Source organism: Dromiciops gliroides, chromosome 2 (assembly GCF_019393635.1).
Source record: "Dromiciops gliroides isolate mDroGli1 chromosome 2, mDroGli1.pri, whole genome shotgun sequence".
In the NCBI taxonomy this organism is placed as follows: domain Eukaryota; kingdom Metazoa; phylum Chordata; class Mammalia; order Microbiotheria; family Microbiotheriidae; genus Dromiciops; species Dromiciops gliroides.
The window spans coordinates 162,713,367-162,729,987 of NC_057862.1; the positions used below are offsets into that span (position 1 = coordinate 162,713,367).

Sequence of the window (16,621 nt, forward strand, 5' to 3'; positions counted from 1 at the left end):
GTGTGTGTGTGTGTGTGTGTGTGTGTGTGTGTGTGTGTGCGCGCGCGCGCGTGTGTGTGTGTTTGTGTGTCGGGACAGCCACATCTACACGTCCTCCCCCAGTGCATTTGGGCAGAGGCTGAGGAGCGCGCGCCCGGCGGCGGCGGCGGCGGCGGCGGCAGGAGGGCCCGCTGTGCGGGTGGGGGCTGGGACGACACTGAACGTGGAGAGCGAGGAGAGGCGGCGGCGGCGGCGGCGGCGGGGGGGAGGGGCGGCGACGACGAGGGGATGAGGGAGCGGGGTCCCCTCCCCCTGCCCCTGCAGCCCATCCCGGTGCGGGGCTGAGGAGCTCGGGCAGGGGAAGCCGCGGGGCTGCGCCACGTCCCTTGCCCGGGCCGGGAGCGGGCGGCTTTTGTGTCTGGGCGCAGCCCGGGAGCGGGGATCAGGGCTCTCCTCAGAGGGCGCTGTGTGTGTGAGAGAGGGAGAGTGTATGTGTGTGTGAGAGAGAGGGAGAGTGCGTGTGTGTGCGTGTGTGTGTGCGAGAGCCGACCCCGGGCCCGGACCTCCCGCCTCCCGCTGTCAGCAGCTCCAGCGGCTCCCGGCGCGGAGGCGGCGGCAGAGGCAGCGGGCTTGATCCCCGCACATGCCGCCCGCCCCAGGCGGGGGACTGCCCCCAGGCCGCGGTCCTCCCCGCCGTTCCTAAACCGCCGACCCCCCGCGGGCCAGGCCGCCCCTAGGCCCCGTCCTCCTGCCAAACTTTGCAAAGTCGGGCCCGCGTCCCCCGCGCCCTTGGCCGTTCCCAGGCTTGGCGGCGGCGGCACCCGGAGCAGCGGCAGCCCCGGCGGCTGCGGGGAGAGGAGGCGGAGGCGGAGGCGGCGGCGGCGGCGGCGGCAGCAGCATCAAAGAGACGCGATTCCCGCTGCCTGGGGGGGAGTCATGCTTTGCAGTCTGTAATGTCAGCAGAACAGGAGAAGGATCCCATTGCGCTGAAGAGAGTTCGAGGTAACTGGCCGGGGGAGGTGGGCTGTGGGGGAGAGGGGGTGAACCGCGGGGAGGACGGGATGGGTGGGGGGTCTCGGGGCAGGGGCGGGGGCGGGGAGGCATTCCTGGGGCGCCGTCCGGGGCCTAACTCTGCAGAACCCGCCTGGCCCCGACGCGATCAGAGCCCAGTCGTGATCGCCTCCCTCACAGCCGCCTGCTTGCAACCCCACGGACGCCCGGGGCGCGATTTGGGCAGGAAGGTCTCTGCCCCGATTTTGGGTGGGGAGGCTGCTGAAATCGCCTCCAGCATCTCTGTCCCGTCCTCTCTCTGCCTGTCGCAGGTCCTGCCAGCGATCTGTCTCCACCAGAGTTACCTGCCCAGGAAGGACCCGTGTGGTAGAGACCAGGAGTGATTTTTCCAAAAGTTAGTTTGCCTTCCCGAGACACTTTGGGGAGGAGGTTTGCAGGGCCTTCACCATTAACAGTAACAAACCAGAAACTTCCTTTCCTTAATGGTTAAGAATTTATGTACCAAATGAGATAACGTTCACAGCGCTTTGCAAACCATAAAGCGCTATGTTATTTATTATAAATTTAATAGGCAGTTACCCAATAGTATTCACAGTACGACTCAGTCCCGCTTTAGGAATTAATTTTTGCTTGATTCTTACTTGTAAACAATGAAAGATCTTTTAAGATTTTTTTTTCTCCTTGTTGCCTCACTATTTCAGAAAATCGAAAAGGAATACTCTACTAAAATGGATTAAGAAAGATCCACTATCAAGGGGGGGCGTCTCCTTAGGCTTAGCATAAACTCTCAGCATACAAAGATAAAAACCTACCCCTGCTTTCAAGGTGCTTACAGTCTAAAGGGGAAGACAACATGCACACAACTATGTACAAACAAGATATATGCAGGATAAATTGGAGATAATCTAAGAGGGAGACACTAAGGTTAAGGAGTACCTGGAAACGCTTTGTGCTGAAGGTGGAACTTTTAGCTGAGACTTGATGGTTTTATCACATAAAGTTCCAGGGGGAAAAAAGTTTACTGGAAACGACATTTGTCCAAACCACTCAAAGTTCTTCACATATTAATGAGTAGTAAATACAGTGTCTCCATGGACAAAAGTGACATAAAGGTCAATCTTTATATCCCTTTATTTTTCTGTGGCATAATTGGAGAGATCTACAACATGATGGCTATGGGATACCCAAGGAAAAAACCACCCAGAAGCATCTAGGTAGAGAATACCTTATTATTTAACATTTAAGGGTAAATTTTTAAAGTCTGATGTGCAGAACAGAGAATTTTAGAGCTGTAGGAGATCCTAAAAGAGGTCAACTGGGCTAGTTGTATCAAACTCAAATAGAAATCAATCCCTTTGGTATATTGCTGTAGAAAACCGCAAATTAATATTCTCTATGTTCTATTGCGTCTTAATTTGTTAAACATTTCCCAATTCTGTTTTTACCAGCTTCAGGCTGCATGTAGCCTATGGGGTGAGAGTTTGACACCTTTTACAAAGGAGGAAACAGGCCCAGAAGCTCACCTAAACTGATTTTATGCTCTTTCAAAAGTCATCTGAGAAATTTAATTGTTGTTCAGTTATTCATTGGTGAAGATTTGCCATCTTGTCTTCCTTTATGCTTGTGTTTATGACTTCTTGCCAAGAACCCTTAAGGAGTAGATTTTCTTGGGTACAATTATTCCCTTGATATTTTGCCACATTTGCTATTACAAATTGGTCTGTGGGGGTGGATGCAGAGTATCAGTTTTATGCCTTTTACCTCAGTCATTGAAGTCATTGTTAATCTGGTAATTGTTAATCTGGATAAAAATAAGTGTATTTTAGCCTTGCCTAAGGGATATGGTTTTAGATGCATTTTGTTCAGGGTGATGCTTTTAAACCCATTTACTCTATCTTTAGTTGGCAGTGCCTTGCAATAAATTCATGTGTGGGCTGAAGGATACCCTTTGCTTAATGAGAATAAAAGAAAATGAATTTTTCTAAAGTCAGTGCATGAAGTTCTAATAAATAATTTTGTAGTAACTGGTTTACTGATTTGAAAGCTGTTAAAGGCACCAGCATATTTAAGGGGCATCTTTGTAACAGAATTCCACAGAACTTTGCTATTTTGGTACTCACTATTATAAAGATATCATTACTAATGATAATCTGCCGATGCATTTATTCTAAGAGGTTCCAAAAATAAGGAAATCTCTTGAATACTAACATATACTACATTGATAATAAAGAGGTAAAGGACAAATGAAGTACCATACACATATAACTGCTACTTCCTCTCCATATGGGAGGAAGGTCTTCCATTGGCTAGGGATTTATGAAGATCAATTAGGGAGAACTGAGCTTAGATGCTTTTTCAACTAGTCTTGGTATCTTAACCCAGGTAACCCAATTTTCAGTGATACTATGGATATGTAAGGATTAGTTTAGCTAAATATTAACAAACTCTTCACTGCATGATGAATTCTTCAGTAATATCACCTATGTATTGCCAGGGCCCTAGGACAAATTGAAAAGTATCAGTGTCTGAAACCCTTTCAGGTCTCTGTGCCTTTTATTTGTCCTATTTTCCCATCCACTCAACTCTTCTTTTTAGTTTGAGAATTTCTCCTCTAGGGCCAAATTTCAACTCTAGTTCCTTCAGTGATTAAACTAATTTGTAATAAGATTTAACTAGGAGGAAGGGCTTGCATTTTAAAAGGGAAAGTTATTTACTAAATTGAATCTCTAATTGGTTGAATGAGTGTAGGGAGCTATTTTTGATAAAGGTCCTAGTTGCCTGCTCTGAACTCCTCAGTCCTACTCCACTTAGTCTCTCAAGAAGTAATTACAGTAATACTTCTGTTAACTAAAAAGATGTCTTCCAATGACTTTTTCAGAGAGAATGGAAACTTCCACCACAACAGAATATCAAACTGATCTATATCTTTTGATAATCTTAAATTGCCTGGGGGTACTTCGAGGTTTAGCTGCTTGCCTTAGATCACAGAGAGATCCATGATTTAGATTCTGTTCTTCTGACTCTAAATCCAGCACTTTTCATTGCTTCATTTTGCATCCTTTCAATTCCATACAAGGAACCTGAGACTTAAAGAAATCAAGCAACTTGCCAAAACCCACACAAGTTAGATTAGATAGTAGCAGTAGAATTGGGATTAAGATCCAGATCTCTTGACTCTTAGTTTAGTCCTTTTTTCTTCTTGGCTTCATTATCTTCAAAAAACTTCATTAGCTTGAGTAGAAATAGCAGACATGGAGCAGCTAGATGGCGCAGTGGTTAAAGCACCAGCCCTGGATTCAGGAGTACCTGAGTTCAAATCCAGCCTCAGACACTTGACACTTACTAGCTGTGTGACCCTGGGCAAGTCATTTAACCCCCATTGCCTTAAAAAAAAAAAAGAAAGAAAAAGAAATGGCAGACATTTATTTAAGTATCAATTGTGTTCCAGGAACTGGTAGGTGCTGAGAATAAAAAGATTAAAAAAAAAATGACAACTCCTCTCTTCAAAAACTGTATATCCTACTGGGGAATAAAGTATATATACATAGATAAGTAAAATATGGGGTACAAAACATTTTGGATAAAGGACAGCTCCAGGCATACTGCTCTAGGAAAATTTAAAAGAAGAAAATATTTTAAGTTGGGTGAATCAGAGTTTTATGTAGGAGATGACCCTTGAGTTGAGCCTTAAAGGAAGATTCAGTAAGTATTTATTAAACCCCTATGTACTGAGCACTATGCTAGGGTCTGAAGATATGCAGATAAAAATGTCCTCCAGAAGCTCAATTACAGGGAGATAACAAGAACCTAGATAAGTAAATAAATATTATTTATACAAAGTAATTTTGTGGGAAAGAAGGACTCTAATCATTGGGGAAGGGACAGAATAGGTATTGTATAGGATACCTCAGTTGGCACTTGAGCTGAGCTATGAAGGAATCTGAGGATTCTACAAGGGGAAAGTGAGGAGGGAGTGCCTTCCAAGGATAGAGGAAAGCATGTATGAATACATAGAGAGAGGTATGTCATTCAGGGAACTGGTAGTTCAATTTGGCTAAAACATAAATACAGGAAGGGAAATATTGTGAAATAAATCTGATAAGGTAGTTTGTAGCAAGATTATGGAGTGTTGTGTTAAGCAGTTTTTATTTTGGACTTTCTGCCTTTGGGGGCCAGTGAAGGGTTTTTCAGTGTGGGAGTGACACAATCAGACCAATCAATGCTCTAAGAAGATTGTTTTGCTATAGCTGTATGAAAGATGGATAAGGGAGGGCAGAGTTTAGAAGGAAAGAAACCAGTAAGGAGGCTAATATAATAATTAGAGAGAGGTAATAAGAGTCTGAAAATGGGTGGTGACTGAAATGGGAGTAAAAAGGAGGGGCAGATGTCAGAGATTTTTGTAGGGGAATAATCAGTGAAACTAGACAATTGATACCACTGATTGGATGTGGGGAGGCTGAAGGAGTAAGAAGTGCAAGAGATAAACTCTGAAGTTAGAAACCTTAATGGGAGGATTATGGTGCTACTCTAAACAGATATTTAGGGATATTTGGAAGAGTGAATTTGAGGGGTAAGATGAATTCATGCTAAATTGGAAATGCCAGAAGAATATCTAGGTGGAGATGTCCAGCAGACAACTGGAAATATGGGACCAGACTTCAGAAGAGAGATTACACATGGTGATATATAAATTTGGGGATCATCTGCATATAGATGAGAATATAGTGAGAGAAGAGGAGATGGGCTAGGATTGAGCCTTATGGGGCACACATATGTCAGGTATGGGAAAGAATAGGTAGGAAGTAAACATAAGTGGTTTTGTAAAAGTTGAAGCAGAACGGGATGGTCAACGGTGTGTCAGAAGCCATAGAAAGGTCTAGTAGGCTGAGGACTGAGAAAAGTTAATTGGATTTAGTAGTTAAGAGATCATTGGCAACATCAGAGAGCAGTTTCAATAGAGTGGGTGAGATTGGAAGCCAGATTGCAAGGGGTCAAAAAATAAATGTATGGTTAGGAAGTGGAGGCAGATAGTGAAAACTATTTCTAGGAGTTTAGCAGTAAAAAAGAGGTAAAGAAGATTAGTTTGAGGTAATGACAGCAGCAAGGGGAGGGTTTTAATTTTTTTTTTAAAGATTGGTGAGACCTAAGAATGTTTTAGGGAAGACACCCACAGACAAATAGAATTTGAAGATCAAAGATAGAAAGAATGGTTGATGAAGCTGACTTTTGAAATATGTATATAGAAAGTATCTAGTCAAACCTCATTGTTCTAAGTGATGAAAAAAAACTGAAATTCCTTTAAATTCACATTTAGAAATACAAAATCTAAAATGTTCTTTTAAATAGTCCATTAATAAATTCATTCTCACTTGAAGATAATCAATTCAGTATTATAGGTGTAAGTGGCTGATATCCGAACCTTTCTGGTTTTCCTAGTAGAGAATATGGGGTAGCTAACAATGGATGGAAATAGTTACTGCCTTTAGGGAGGAAAGAGAAGAGGCAGCTAGAGATATTGAAGATTTTTTTATTTGGTTGTTTTATCCATAATCAAACTGACAACTCACCTATAATTTATAGTCTGAGAGTTTCCTAGAGCACTGAGAAGTAAGTGACTTGCCCAAGGTTGCATAGCTGACATGTGTCAGGGGCTAGTCATTCTGATTCTAAGACTGATCCTCTATCCAATATACCAGATTGCTTCTTAGCATAAACTTTCCCCCCACATAGTTACAGAAGATAAACTATTCAAATTTAACAATTCTGATGAGCAGCTCTATGTACATTTAGCTATGTGAGAGGATAAATAGAAGCTGTGTCTGGAGGTATTTTTGCGACTAACTAAAGCTCTGTTTTTACATGATTTATGAAAATTTAAATGTTTTTTCTTAATCACTGTTAGTTATAAAGGAATTTCATTCCCAGTGGATTTGTTAATTTGTATTTATTATACATTGCAGATGTTCATTATCCCCATGCCCCTTCTTCACCTTTTTAAAGTAGTTGTACATCCCATGGGGCTCAGGAAAGATAAAGAGTTGTTATTTGGGGAAAGAGGTAGATTGGCATCAGGAACCATAAATATTCAAAATCTGAAATCAAGAGCTAGGAGTTCTTCTTTATTTAATAGTCATTCTGTATATACAGTAAGCTAAGTATTGAGGATGCTATCTTTTGCTTATATTTTTAAAAAGAATGGTAGCTACTAAATTGTAAAGGCATTTTAGCAGATATTTGTCTTGTATTCAATTCATTTTCATTCATTTCCAAACTTATTAAGAACTATTATTATGTGCAGAGTACATTGCTAGGGGCTGAGAGAAATATAAAGTTTCCAGAGTTCCTATTTTCATAGCCCTTATAGTCTTTTGGGTAGATAGGACATTTTTTAATATGTAAGTAATCATATTACTGAATAATATATGGTAAGTACATAAGACAGTAATAGACAGTGAAATGTGAGGTTCCTAGATGTTAAGTTGCTACCAGTTAGGAAGATCAAGGAAGGCTTCCTGGAGAGGCTGCCATTTGAGTGGGGCTTAGAACAATGAATAGAAATTAAAAGGCAAAGATAGGGAATAATGAAGGACAATCCAGATAAGAAACCGTATGTGCAAAGGCACATTGGCTGCAAAGTATGGGACATGTATGGGAGCTGTGAGTAGTCCAGTTTGACTGACATGTAGAATGAGTGAAAGGGATTAGTATGAGATAAAGCTGGAAAATACGGTTTCACCAGATGGTAGAGGGCCTTGAATACTAGGCAAAGCATTTTCTATAATGTGTTGTATTCACAAATTAATTCACAAAGCAAGCCCATGATAAAGTTTATTATTCTTAAGCATGTGTTTCCTGTGAGACACAAAAAGTAAGTGGTTTTCCTTAGGAACTACTTCTTTACTATTAATCCTAATCCTATGCTCAGTATTTACTTGGTGCCATGTGGTACTGAACCAGTTATAGGAGATATTTTATAAAATACTAAGCATTATGTATAAAATTAAAATATATACAAAGAATATCAAAGTTGGGAGAGTCCTCAAAGACTGTCTCACCCCAGAGATCATCTTACCCAGTCTCTACTTGGATATAATCACTTCTATAACATGACAGGTGATCACTCAACTTTTGCTTGAAGATCTCAAGTGGGAAATAACCCACAATTTTCTCTATTTATACAACCTTTTATACATACACAATATACAGGAATGCTTTAATGGACCTAATATATATGTATTGTATATACAATATATGCATTATATATTTATATATTAATTATTGACTATGTTAAACTTTGTTATTCATTATTAACATGTTATGTTATATGCAATATGTCATATATTATTATATTATATTGTAACCTGTTCATACCATCTTGTCCATGTCTTTCCACCTTCAGACATTTCTATAGTATCAAGTACAGTGCTACACAGTCTTTAGGCATTGAATAAATATTGGTTTTTAATTTGGCTGAGTACAGTATTCACTTACTACTTTGATGCAGAATTCTGAAAGTGGCCCTGGACAATACAAAGTAATACAATTTAATTACACTAGGTGTTAGATCCTGCAGAGGTGGAAATATTTTCAGTATGGACAAGGCAACATGCAGTATGTCTGTCTTCCCAGAAGCAGTTATGCTAATTGCAACAAAGTTCAGTACTTAAAGATTGACCAGCACATGATGAATTTTTTTTGGCCATGGTAATTTATGAAATACATAAAAAATGTATTTGGTACCCTTCTACTTCAGCAGTTATGATGGGGGAGTGCTGGGTAGGAGGAGAGAATATTAGGAATCCCAAAGTTACAAGGCTGTTTAGTAAAATTGATTTAACCATTGGTGTTTTGAATGTGTGAGCTCAGTTAAGTGACTAACAAGGTAACATACCACCGAAGAAATATGTCAATACAGACATTCTCACTATCTAATGAAAACATAAGATTTAAAGAGCTTGCAGCTAAAAGAAAGGACAGCTTTCAGCCAAATGAAAGGATGACTTACTTGAAGAGGCAGATAAAGGAATTTGTGGGAATGATTTCTTGTTGCAGTCAAAGATAACAGGAAATACTTCATGGTACATGTAGTTATAGAGCCAGTGTGGTGCAGTAAACAGAATGCAGCACTTGAGTTTACATTCAGCCTCTAACTGTTGCTACCCATGTGAATATGGGCAAGTACCTTAACCTATGAGGCCCATCAATTTTTTCATTTGTAAAACAGGGATAACATTACTTTATAAATAATTTTAACAGGGATAACATTACTCTATAAGTACCTACTCCTGAGGATTATTGTTAGGATCAAGTGCAATAAGGTATGTAAAGTCTTTGTAAACCTTAAAGTCTTATATAAATGTTAGCTATTTTCTTGTCTGAAAGTCTCATAGTGATGTAAAGAAAGTTTATGCACCAACATCTGCTGTGGAGGATAAAGAAGTCAAAAAGGTCTGTGAAGAATTTAGCAAGATCCTCCAAATTAAGTGTGATTATTTGTGACTTTGTAAATGTGATACTTGTGGCTTCAGTGTAAATTGGCACATAGGGAACCAATGGTGAAAATTAAATTGGAAATGTGGCAAGGGAAAAGGTGAAAAAATACTGGTTCTTGTATTTTCTCTATTAAAGAATTAAAACTCACACACGTCCTGATTAAAGATATTAACTTTTTTTTTTAAGTGAGTCAATGGGGGTTAAGTGACTTGCCCAGGGTCACACAGCTAGTAAGTGTCAAGTGTCTGAGGCTGGATTTGAACTCAGGTCCTCCTGATTCCAGGGCCGGTGCTCTATCCACTGCGCCACCTAGCTGCCCCTCTGATTAAAGATAAAAGCGAGGGACAGCTAGGTGGTGCAGTAGATAGAGCAATGGCCCTGGATTCAGGAGGACCTGAGTTCAAATTTGACCTCAGACACTTAATACTAGCTGTGTGACCCTGGGCAAGTCACTTAACCCCAATTGCCTCAAAAACAAACAAACAAACAAATGATAAAAGCCTGGTTTTTATTTGGCACAAGGGGATATGGCCAGGAGGAAAATCTAGAACTTTAACTTCCCTGAACCAGACAAAGGACAACACTTTTATAGAGGGTATATGGGGTGACCACTTGAAAATGGAAAGTTCCTTTTTGGGGTGGGATGGGGAAAGCCTGAATGTTTGTCATATTCCTGAGAGTCGAGAGGGATTTTTTTTTTTAAATGATGGTCCTGACCTTTGGGGTTATCTCTTGTCTCCTAGCTCCATTAGTAGACTTGCCTAGTTGAGTTCCTGCTATAGAATTTTATCTCCCCTTACTTCCTAGGTATGTCTGTCCTGATACCTAGTTGGTCAATCTAAACTTTAATAGTCCCTTGATTCCTCCATATGTCTGTTCTGTTATCTGGTCATCTTTGGTTTTGCTTCTCACAGGAGAAACTTCTGATTTATCCTAAGCCCCATGTCAAAAATGTTATTCAGGGTCAATGAAGGAGAGAGGCTAAAGTCTTTTAATCTATTCAGAAACTCTTTAAGTAGAAAGTCCAAAAGGGGTGGATCAAGCAATAAAAAGGGATTTTAGCACAGGGGACAAATTCAATTTCGGCAGTGCAGGGGGATCCTGGGGGAAACACTACAACTAACTGTGAATACTTTTGTGCCACAAAGTGATGTTCTCTTGTCCCTGTTCCCCTAGTCTCCATTGACCATTGACTCTATTCCCTTCCCTTCTCCTAGGATCTTCCTTTTTTAGCAACCTCTGTGGTAACATAAGCCAGTATAATTCTGCAAACTGCAGGAACATCAGTCTCTAGAGCACTTTAGAAAGGCTGTATGGCCCTGAAGAAAGAAAACCTATCTCTCTTCCCCTCTCCTGCCTAATCTCCTGCCTGGGGCAAAGCCCCAGCCTCCCAGCCTTATTATCTATGATGACAAGTACCAAACAACATAAAATAAATGTAAATGTCTTGCTGTGGATACTATTACCACATTCTCAGCTATCTGTTATGAATACTGTTCTAGGAAGGGATTTGGGGTTTCAAATAACACCCCTTCCTAGCCAACAACTCTTGGGATCTTTGAGTCAAGGCTTAAGCTGGCTGCATCTCACTTAAAAGTGATAGGACTTTCTAGTTTCTTCTGAACGTTCCTCAATGCAGAAGGGGATATTTAAAGGAAAACTTACAGACATAGGGATTTCAGGGACATTTCCAATTCAATACAAATATATATATATAAATCTGTCATAAATGACTTCTATAAATTGAAAATGTAATTCTTAGCAAAAACCCTAAAGCTTTAGACATACAAATAGTCATGGACATATGATGGACTAAGATTAGAAATCAATATTTTCCATGACTTGAAGTGATTTGGTATAAGACATTTAAAAAACAAGCAAAGAGAAAGGAAGATCTGTGACTGGGTGTGGCCAAATGACAGAGAGAATGGGGATAGAGAGACCTACAACTGAGTCACTACTCTCCCCACCAAGAAATAGTGTCATCGAGAGAAGAGAACGGGTGCCACAGAATGGTTGAGATGTCTGCCTGCAAGTAAGAAGAAAACCAGAGAGAAGTACAGCCTTAGGGCACATTAGAGTAAAGAGAAATATGATTTCTGTTAACAACTGAAAACTGCCTCCTTAAATTAATTGTATGACCTATTGCTGTCCCCTTTTCCAAGACTGCTCTTATTGGAGCTAAGATTATATGTCACATGATTACTGTAACTCTTCCAGATAACTCAAAGATCCAGCTAGAGGAACCACCTTGTTCACCTGCCTTACTTTATAGATGAAGAAACTGAGATCAAAGAGATTAAGTGACTCATCCAAGGCCATCCAGTACCAAGTAACAGAACCAAAATTCAAGCAAAGTGTCAATCAGTAATTAAGATATTGAGTATCTTAACACAATCTTTTAATAGACCAAAGATATTAGTAACTGCAAAATAAACTCCATGTATTGTCAGATGTTTTATGTGCCATTCAGAGCAAAGGTCAAAGTCATAGTTTAATACTTTAATTGAACTGTTAGTTACATAAGTCTTACCTGCCTTCATATGCCATGCAGTTCACATATTTCCATAAATTCATGTTTCCATAAATCCTTCACCTCGGTCCTATGTATTAAAAGCCTTCCTCTCATTTGAAAAAAAAAAGTCTTGGGTACACTTTGGCTTTCCATTTGCTCAAAATAAACACTAAATTAGAAGAAAAACTAAAGATGAGAAGACTACTTGCAATTAAAGAAAATCCAACATACTTTATTTCAAGAGGCTTTTATTTCCTATCTGAAAATCTTAAATGGATAAAAATGTTTTTTGCAGGGCAATGAGGGTTAAGTGACTTTCCCAGGGTCACACAGCTAGTTAAGTGTCAAGTGTCTGAGGTTCGGATTTGAACTCAGGTCCTCCTGAATCCAAGGCCGGTGCTTTATCCACTGCACCACCTAGCTGCCCCTCCCTTTTTTTTTTAAATAACTGTTTGTTGACTTAGCTTTTATGCTGATTTGTTCTCATCACCAACAATGATAGAACTACTACATTTAGAGTCAGTCTCCTTTTACCCATTGTAGCAATTGTAGCAATTAAAAAGGTAAATTAGGGAATGATGGCTGAACCTAACAGATACATTTTATACTAGAAATAATCTCAGTTTTGAAAACATTTAAGGATCAATTCGCAATATAGTACAAATAAGGGAAGATCCCAAAAGGATGGAAAAATTATAAATTATAAATGATGCTTTGTCGTCCTCCCCTCCCCAAAAGCATCAGAAAACATTAGAAACATCAAGCCCTTGTGCTTGCTTTCTCTTCTCTAAAAAAAAAATTTATGAAGGGAGCTCATTTGGAGGACACCCTTGATAAAAATCTGAAAGGGACACAGAATTTTGTAGGCCTTTTTCTAAAGTAGACCATATTTTTAGAATTGCACACTTGAGAGATGTAGTGAAAATAAGACCCCTGCTGTGTTTGCTGCTTTTAAGAAAGCGTATGACTAGGTAGAACAAAATTCAGCCTTAAAGACCATCCTCAGACAAGAATTTCCCCATAAGTATGTATAAATTATATAAGGTTCTCTGACAGGCATAAATGACAAAGAACTTTTTTTCATTGATCTACCACTGAATTATTAATATCAAGTGAGCTGTTAAAACTATGTGTGTGTGTGTGTGTGTGTGTATGTGTGTTACAGGCTCTGGTATTATTCTTCCAATCCCCACTAGCAATAGCAAACAGAATCCCTACAGCTGCTATATTTCCCCTCAGAGTTCCAAGAATATTCTTGAGGAATTGGTCATGGTTTTCATATAGGTCATGGGTTTTCAAAGTGTGATCATGGGACCTCTGAAGGTCTACAAGGTCAAAACAATTTTCACAATAATACTAAGACATTATTTGCCTATTAAAATACTCTTCTTTTTTCCAACTACCTATGTGTGTGGCTAGATTTTCTTCATATACTTCAAACAAAACAATATATTATAACACATTGAATACAAAACCAGATATATAAATAAATAAATGGTCAGCTAGACAACAATCCAATCTTCTGTAAAGATAGATGTTAAAGAGATTTGCCAAAATATGTAAAACACTGCCACTCTTCTCACTATGTATTTTTTTATTTTGGAAAATATGTTATTTTTGACACATTATTTATGTTAGCATTTAATATGTTTATTATGATTTTAACTGAAGTAATATTTTTGAATTTTGTTTTAACTTCTAATGTGGTAAATATCAGCAGATAAAACCCACATAAACAAACGCTCTTAAGAATCTTTCATAATATTTAAGGTTATAAAGGGTTTCTCCAAACAAAACTACTGCTGTAGCTCATAAACCTTTACTGATTTGCTTTCCCCTCTTCTTCACATCCCTTCCTCCATCCCCGTGATTTTACTGATGTTTTTTAACCAGATTTAATCTCCTTGAAAGGGCTTTTTTAAAAAACTAAGATCATATTGGTGAAATATTAAGAATAATTGATATGGGGGCAGCTAGATGGCGCAGTGGTTAAAGCACTGGCACTGGATTCAGGAGTACCTGAGTTCAAATCCGGCCTCAGACACTTGACACTTACTAGCTGTGTGACCCCGGGCAAGTCACTTAACCCCCATTGCCTAAAAAAAAAAAAAAAAAAGAATAATTGATACAAAATATCCCTCCTAAAAGTTTATGACACACTCTTCTAACAATAAATACTAGAGGTCAGGAAAATGTGGGCTCAAGCATCAAAAAAAATGTAACATAGAACATGTGACAAAATAGTAACACATATTTCCTGTTTGTTGGCAGTCCTTTTCCTCTTCTTAGGCATGCTATAACTTTTTCTTGGGCTCCTTATAGATCCTTGAATCTGCCTTTCCTCATTTTACCCAGTCTTCCAACTCTGTCTTTGCCTCCTTATGTAGACAATGCTGCCAAGCTACTACTGTCCTGGGTACTGATGAAAAAGTCTAAATCTTCTGACTCTTCACAGTTCATAGGTCCTCCTATGGTCAAGGTGTTTGGGAGAAGAAACTGTAGTGGAGAGCCAAATGCTCTTTGTCCCTCCACCAAGTGATTACTTCTTAAGAATCTGAGGTTGCTACCATTAAGCTACTAGACTCTTGAATCCTCAATTCCAAACTAGTTGTCTGGTTTTATACAAACTCTAAAGAGCATGACCAAGTCCTTTAGCCAATTTTAACATATTTCCTATTGCTCCTAGTTGAAATGCCTGGACTGAATTGGACATGTCCAAACTTTATTAACACATAATTGATTCAATTGAAATTTGTTCTCACTTGATAAAGGTAGCAGAACATAGTGACTTGCCAGTTACCTTAAGTGGAATAGGGGTAATTTGATTGACTCAGCCACTTCCACATACATACATACATACATACATACACACATATACACATATACACGTATGAACCAATGATCCTATAAAAAAGAAATATTTCATTAATATCAAAGTTTTCCAAATGCTCATTCACAAGTAACATTGTATTTATTTCAACAACTAACCCAGTCTCTTTTTTTTTTTTTTTCGGTAAGGCAATTGGGGTTAAGTGACTTGCCCGGGGTCACACAGCTAGTAAGTGTTAAGTGTCTGAGGTCGGATTTGAACTCAGGTACTCCTGAATCCAGGGCCGGTGCTTTATCCACTGCGCCACCTAGCTGCCCCACCAGTCTCTTCAATAAAACCTAAAATATTGTGAAAGAGATTGGAAAAGATAAAGTTTATAGAAAAAATCATATTAATGAGATTATGACATGGAACAGTTATTATAGATAAATATTTGGTTCAACTCATAATTGAATCATAGCAAGAATTAGGGCTAGATGACCTTTGCAACTGCACTGTTTTTTGAATGATCCCAAACCTATTTACTACCATAAAAACCTGTTTCTTTTTCTTTTTAAATTTCTAATACTGTTTTTCCAATTACATGTTAAGACAATTTTTAACATTCATTTTTAAATAAAATTTTGAATTCCAGAGTTTCTCCGTCCTTTCTTCCCCTTCCCCCTTCAAGACGATAAGCAATTTGATATAGATTACATATGTGTAATCATGTAAAACATTTTCCTATTAGTCATGTTGTGAGAGAAGAAACAACAAAAGGAAAAAAAAACCATGGGGGAAAAAGTGAAAATAGTATGCTTCAGTCAACATTCAGACTTGATGGGTTCTTTTTCTGGATGTAGATAGAATTTTCCTTCATGAGGTTTTTGGAATTGCCTTAGATCATTGTATTTCTGAGAAGAGCTAAGTCAGTCATAATTGACCATCACACAATGTTGCTGTTACTATGTACAATGTTCTGGTTCTGCTCACTTCACTCAGCATCAATTCATGTAAGTATTTCCAGGTTTTCCTGAAATCTGCCTGGTCATCATTTCTTACAGAACAGTATTATTCACCAAACTGAACTTTACAAGATGAATGTTAATGCATAATATATACAGTAAGACATCACAAAGTTGAAATAATTGAGGAAGCTATAGTCTTATTTGGTTTCCCAATAGAATATAATTTCCTCTCCTGTAGAGACTATTTTGTTTGTCTTCTTGAGCATCTAGTTCAATTACTTGAATCTAGTGGATATTCAATAAATATTTGTCGGGCTGAGTTGAATTAGTAGAAATTCTAAAGTATAGAATATTTGAAAAAATCTAACTATTATTTCTAAAGGTATTAAAATAAGGAAAGTGATTTTAAAACGTATCATTCTTTTGTTTGTTGTTTTTTGTGTGTGAGGCAATTGGGGTTAAGTGACTTGCCCAGGGTCACACAGCTACTAAGTGTTAAGTGTTTGAGGTCAGATTTAAACTCAAGTTCTCCTGAATCCAGGGCCAGTGCTCTATCCACTGTGCCACCTAGCTGCCCCTAGAACATATCATTCTTACTGAGGTTAAATGGCACAATATGTAAGAAACATAAAAGTGCTAGTGAAGACACATTTTGGAAATCCTTGATCTTGAGGTTTGGATTTGAAAAGACTGTTGGTTTTAGGCTGCATTTCACTTCTTCATGTGAAGCCTAGGCATTATACCCAACCCCTAATACTCTATAATCTCTTTCTTTCCTTGGGTTAGGGTGGTTACCCAGAGGGAGAGCCATAGTACTGCTCTTAACTCTTTCTCATAGGACATTAT

General features: G+C 39.0%; 1 protein-coding gene across 1 annotated transcript in view; it reads left to right on the forward strand.

Annotated features, from left to right (window-relative positions):
* Positions 1-250: 250 nt before the first annotated feature.
* Positions 251-16,621, forward strand: part of PYGO1 (pygopus family PHD finger 1) — a 31,008-nt gene continuing 14,637 nt past the window's right edge. Inside the window, exon 1 of the mRNA XM_043984164.1 lies at positions 251-981. Within this exon, the coding sequence (XP_043840099.1) occupies positions 933-981 (49 nt within the window). The 5' untranslated portion in view covers positions 251-932. The remainder of the gene's footprint in view (positions 982-16,621) is intronic.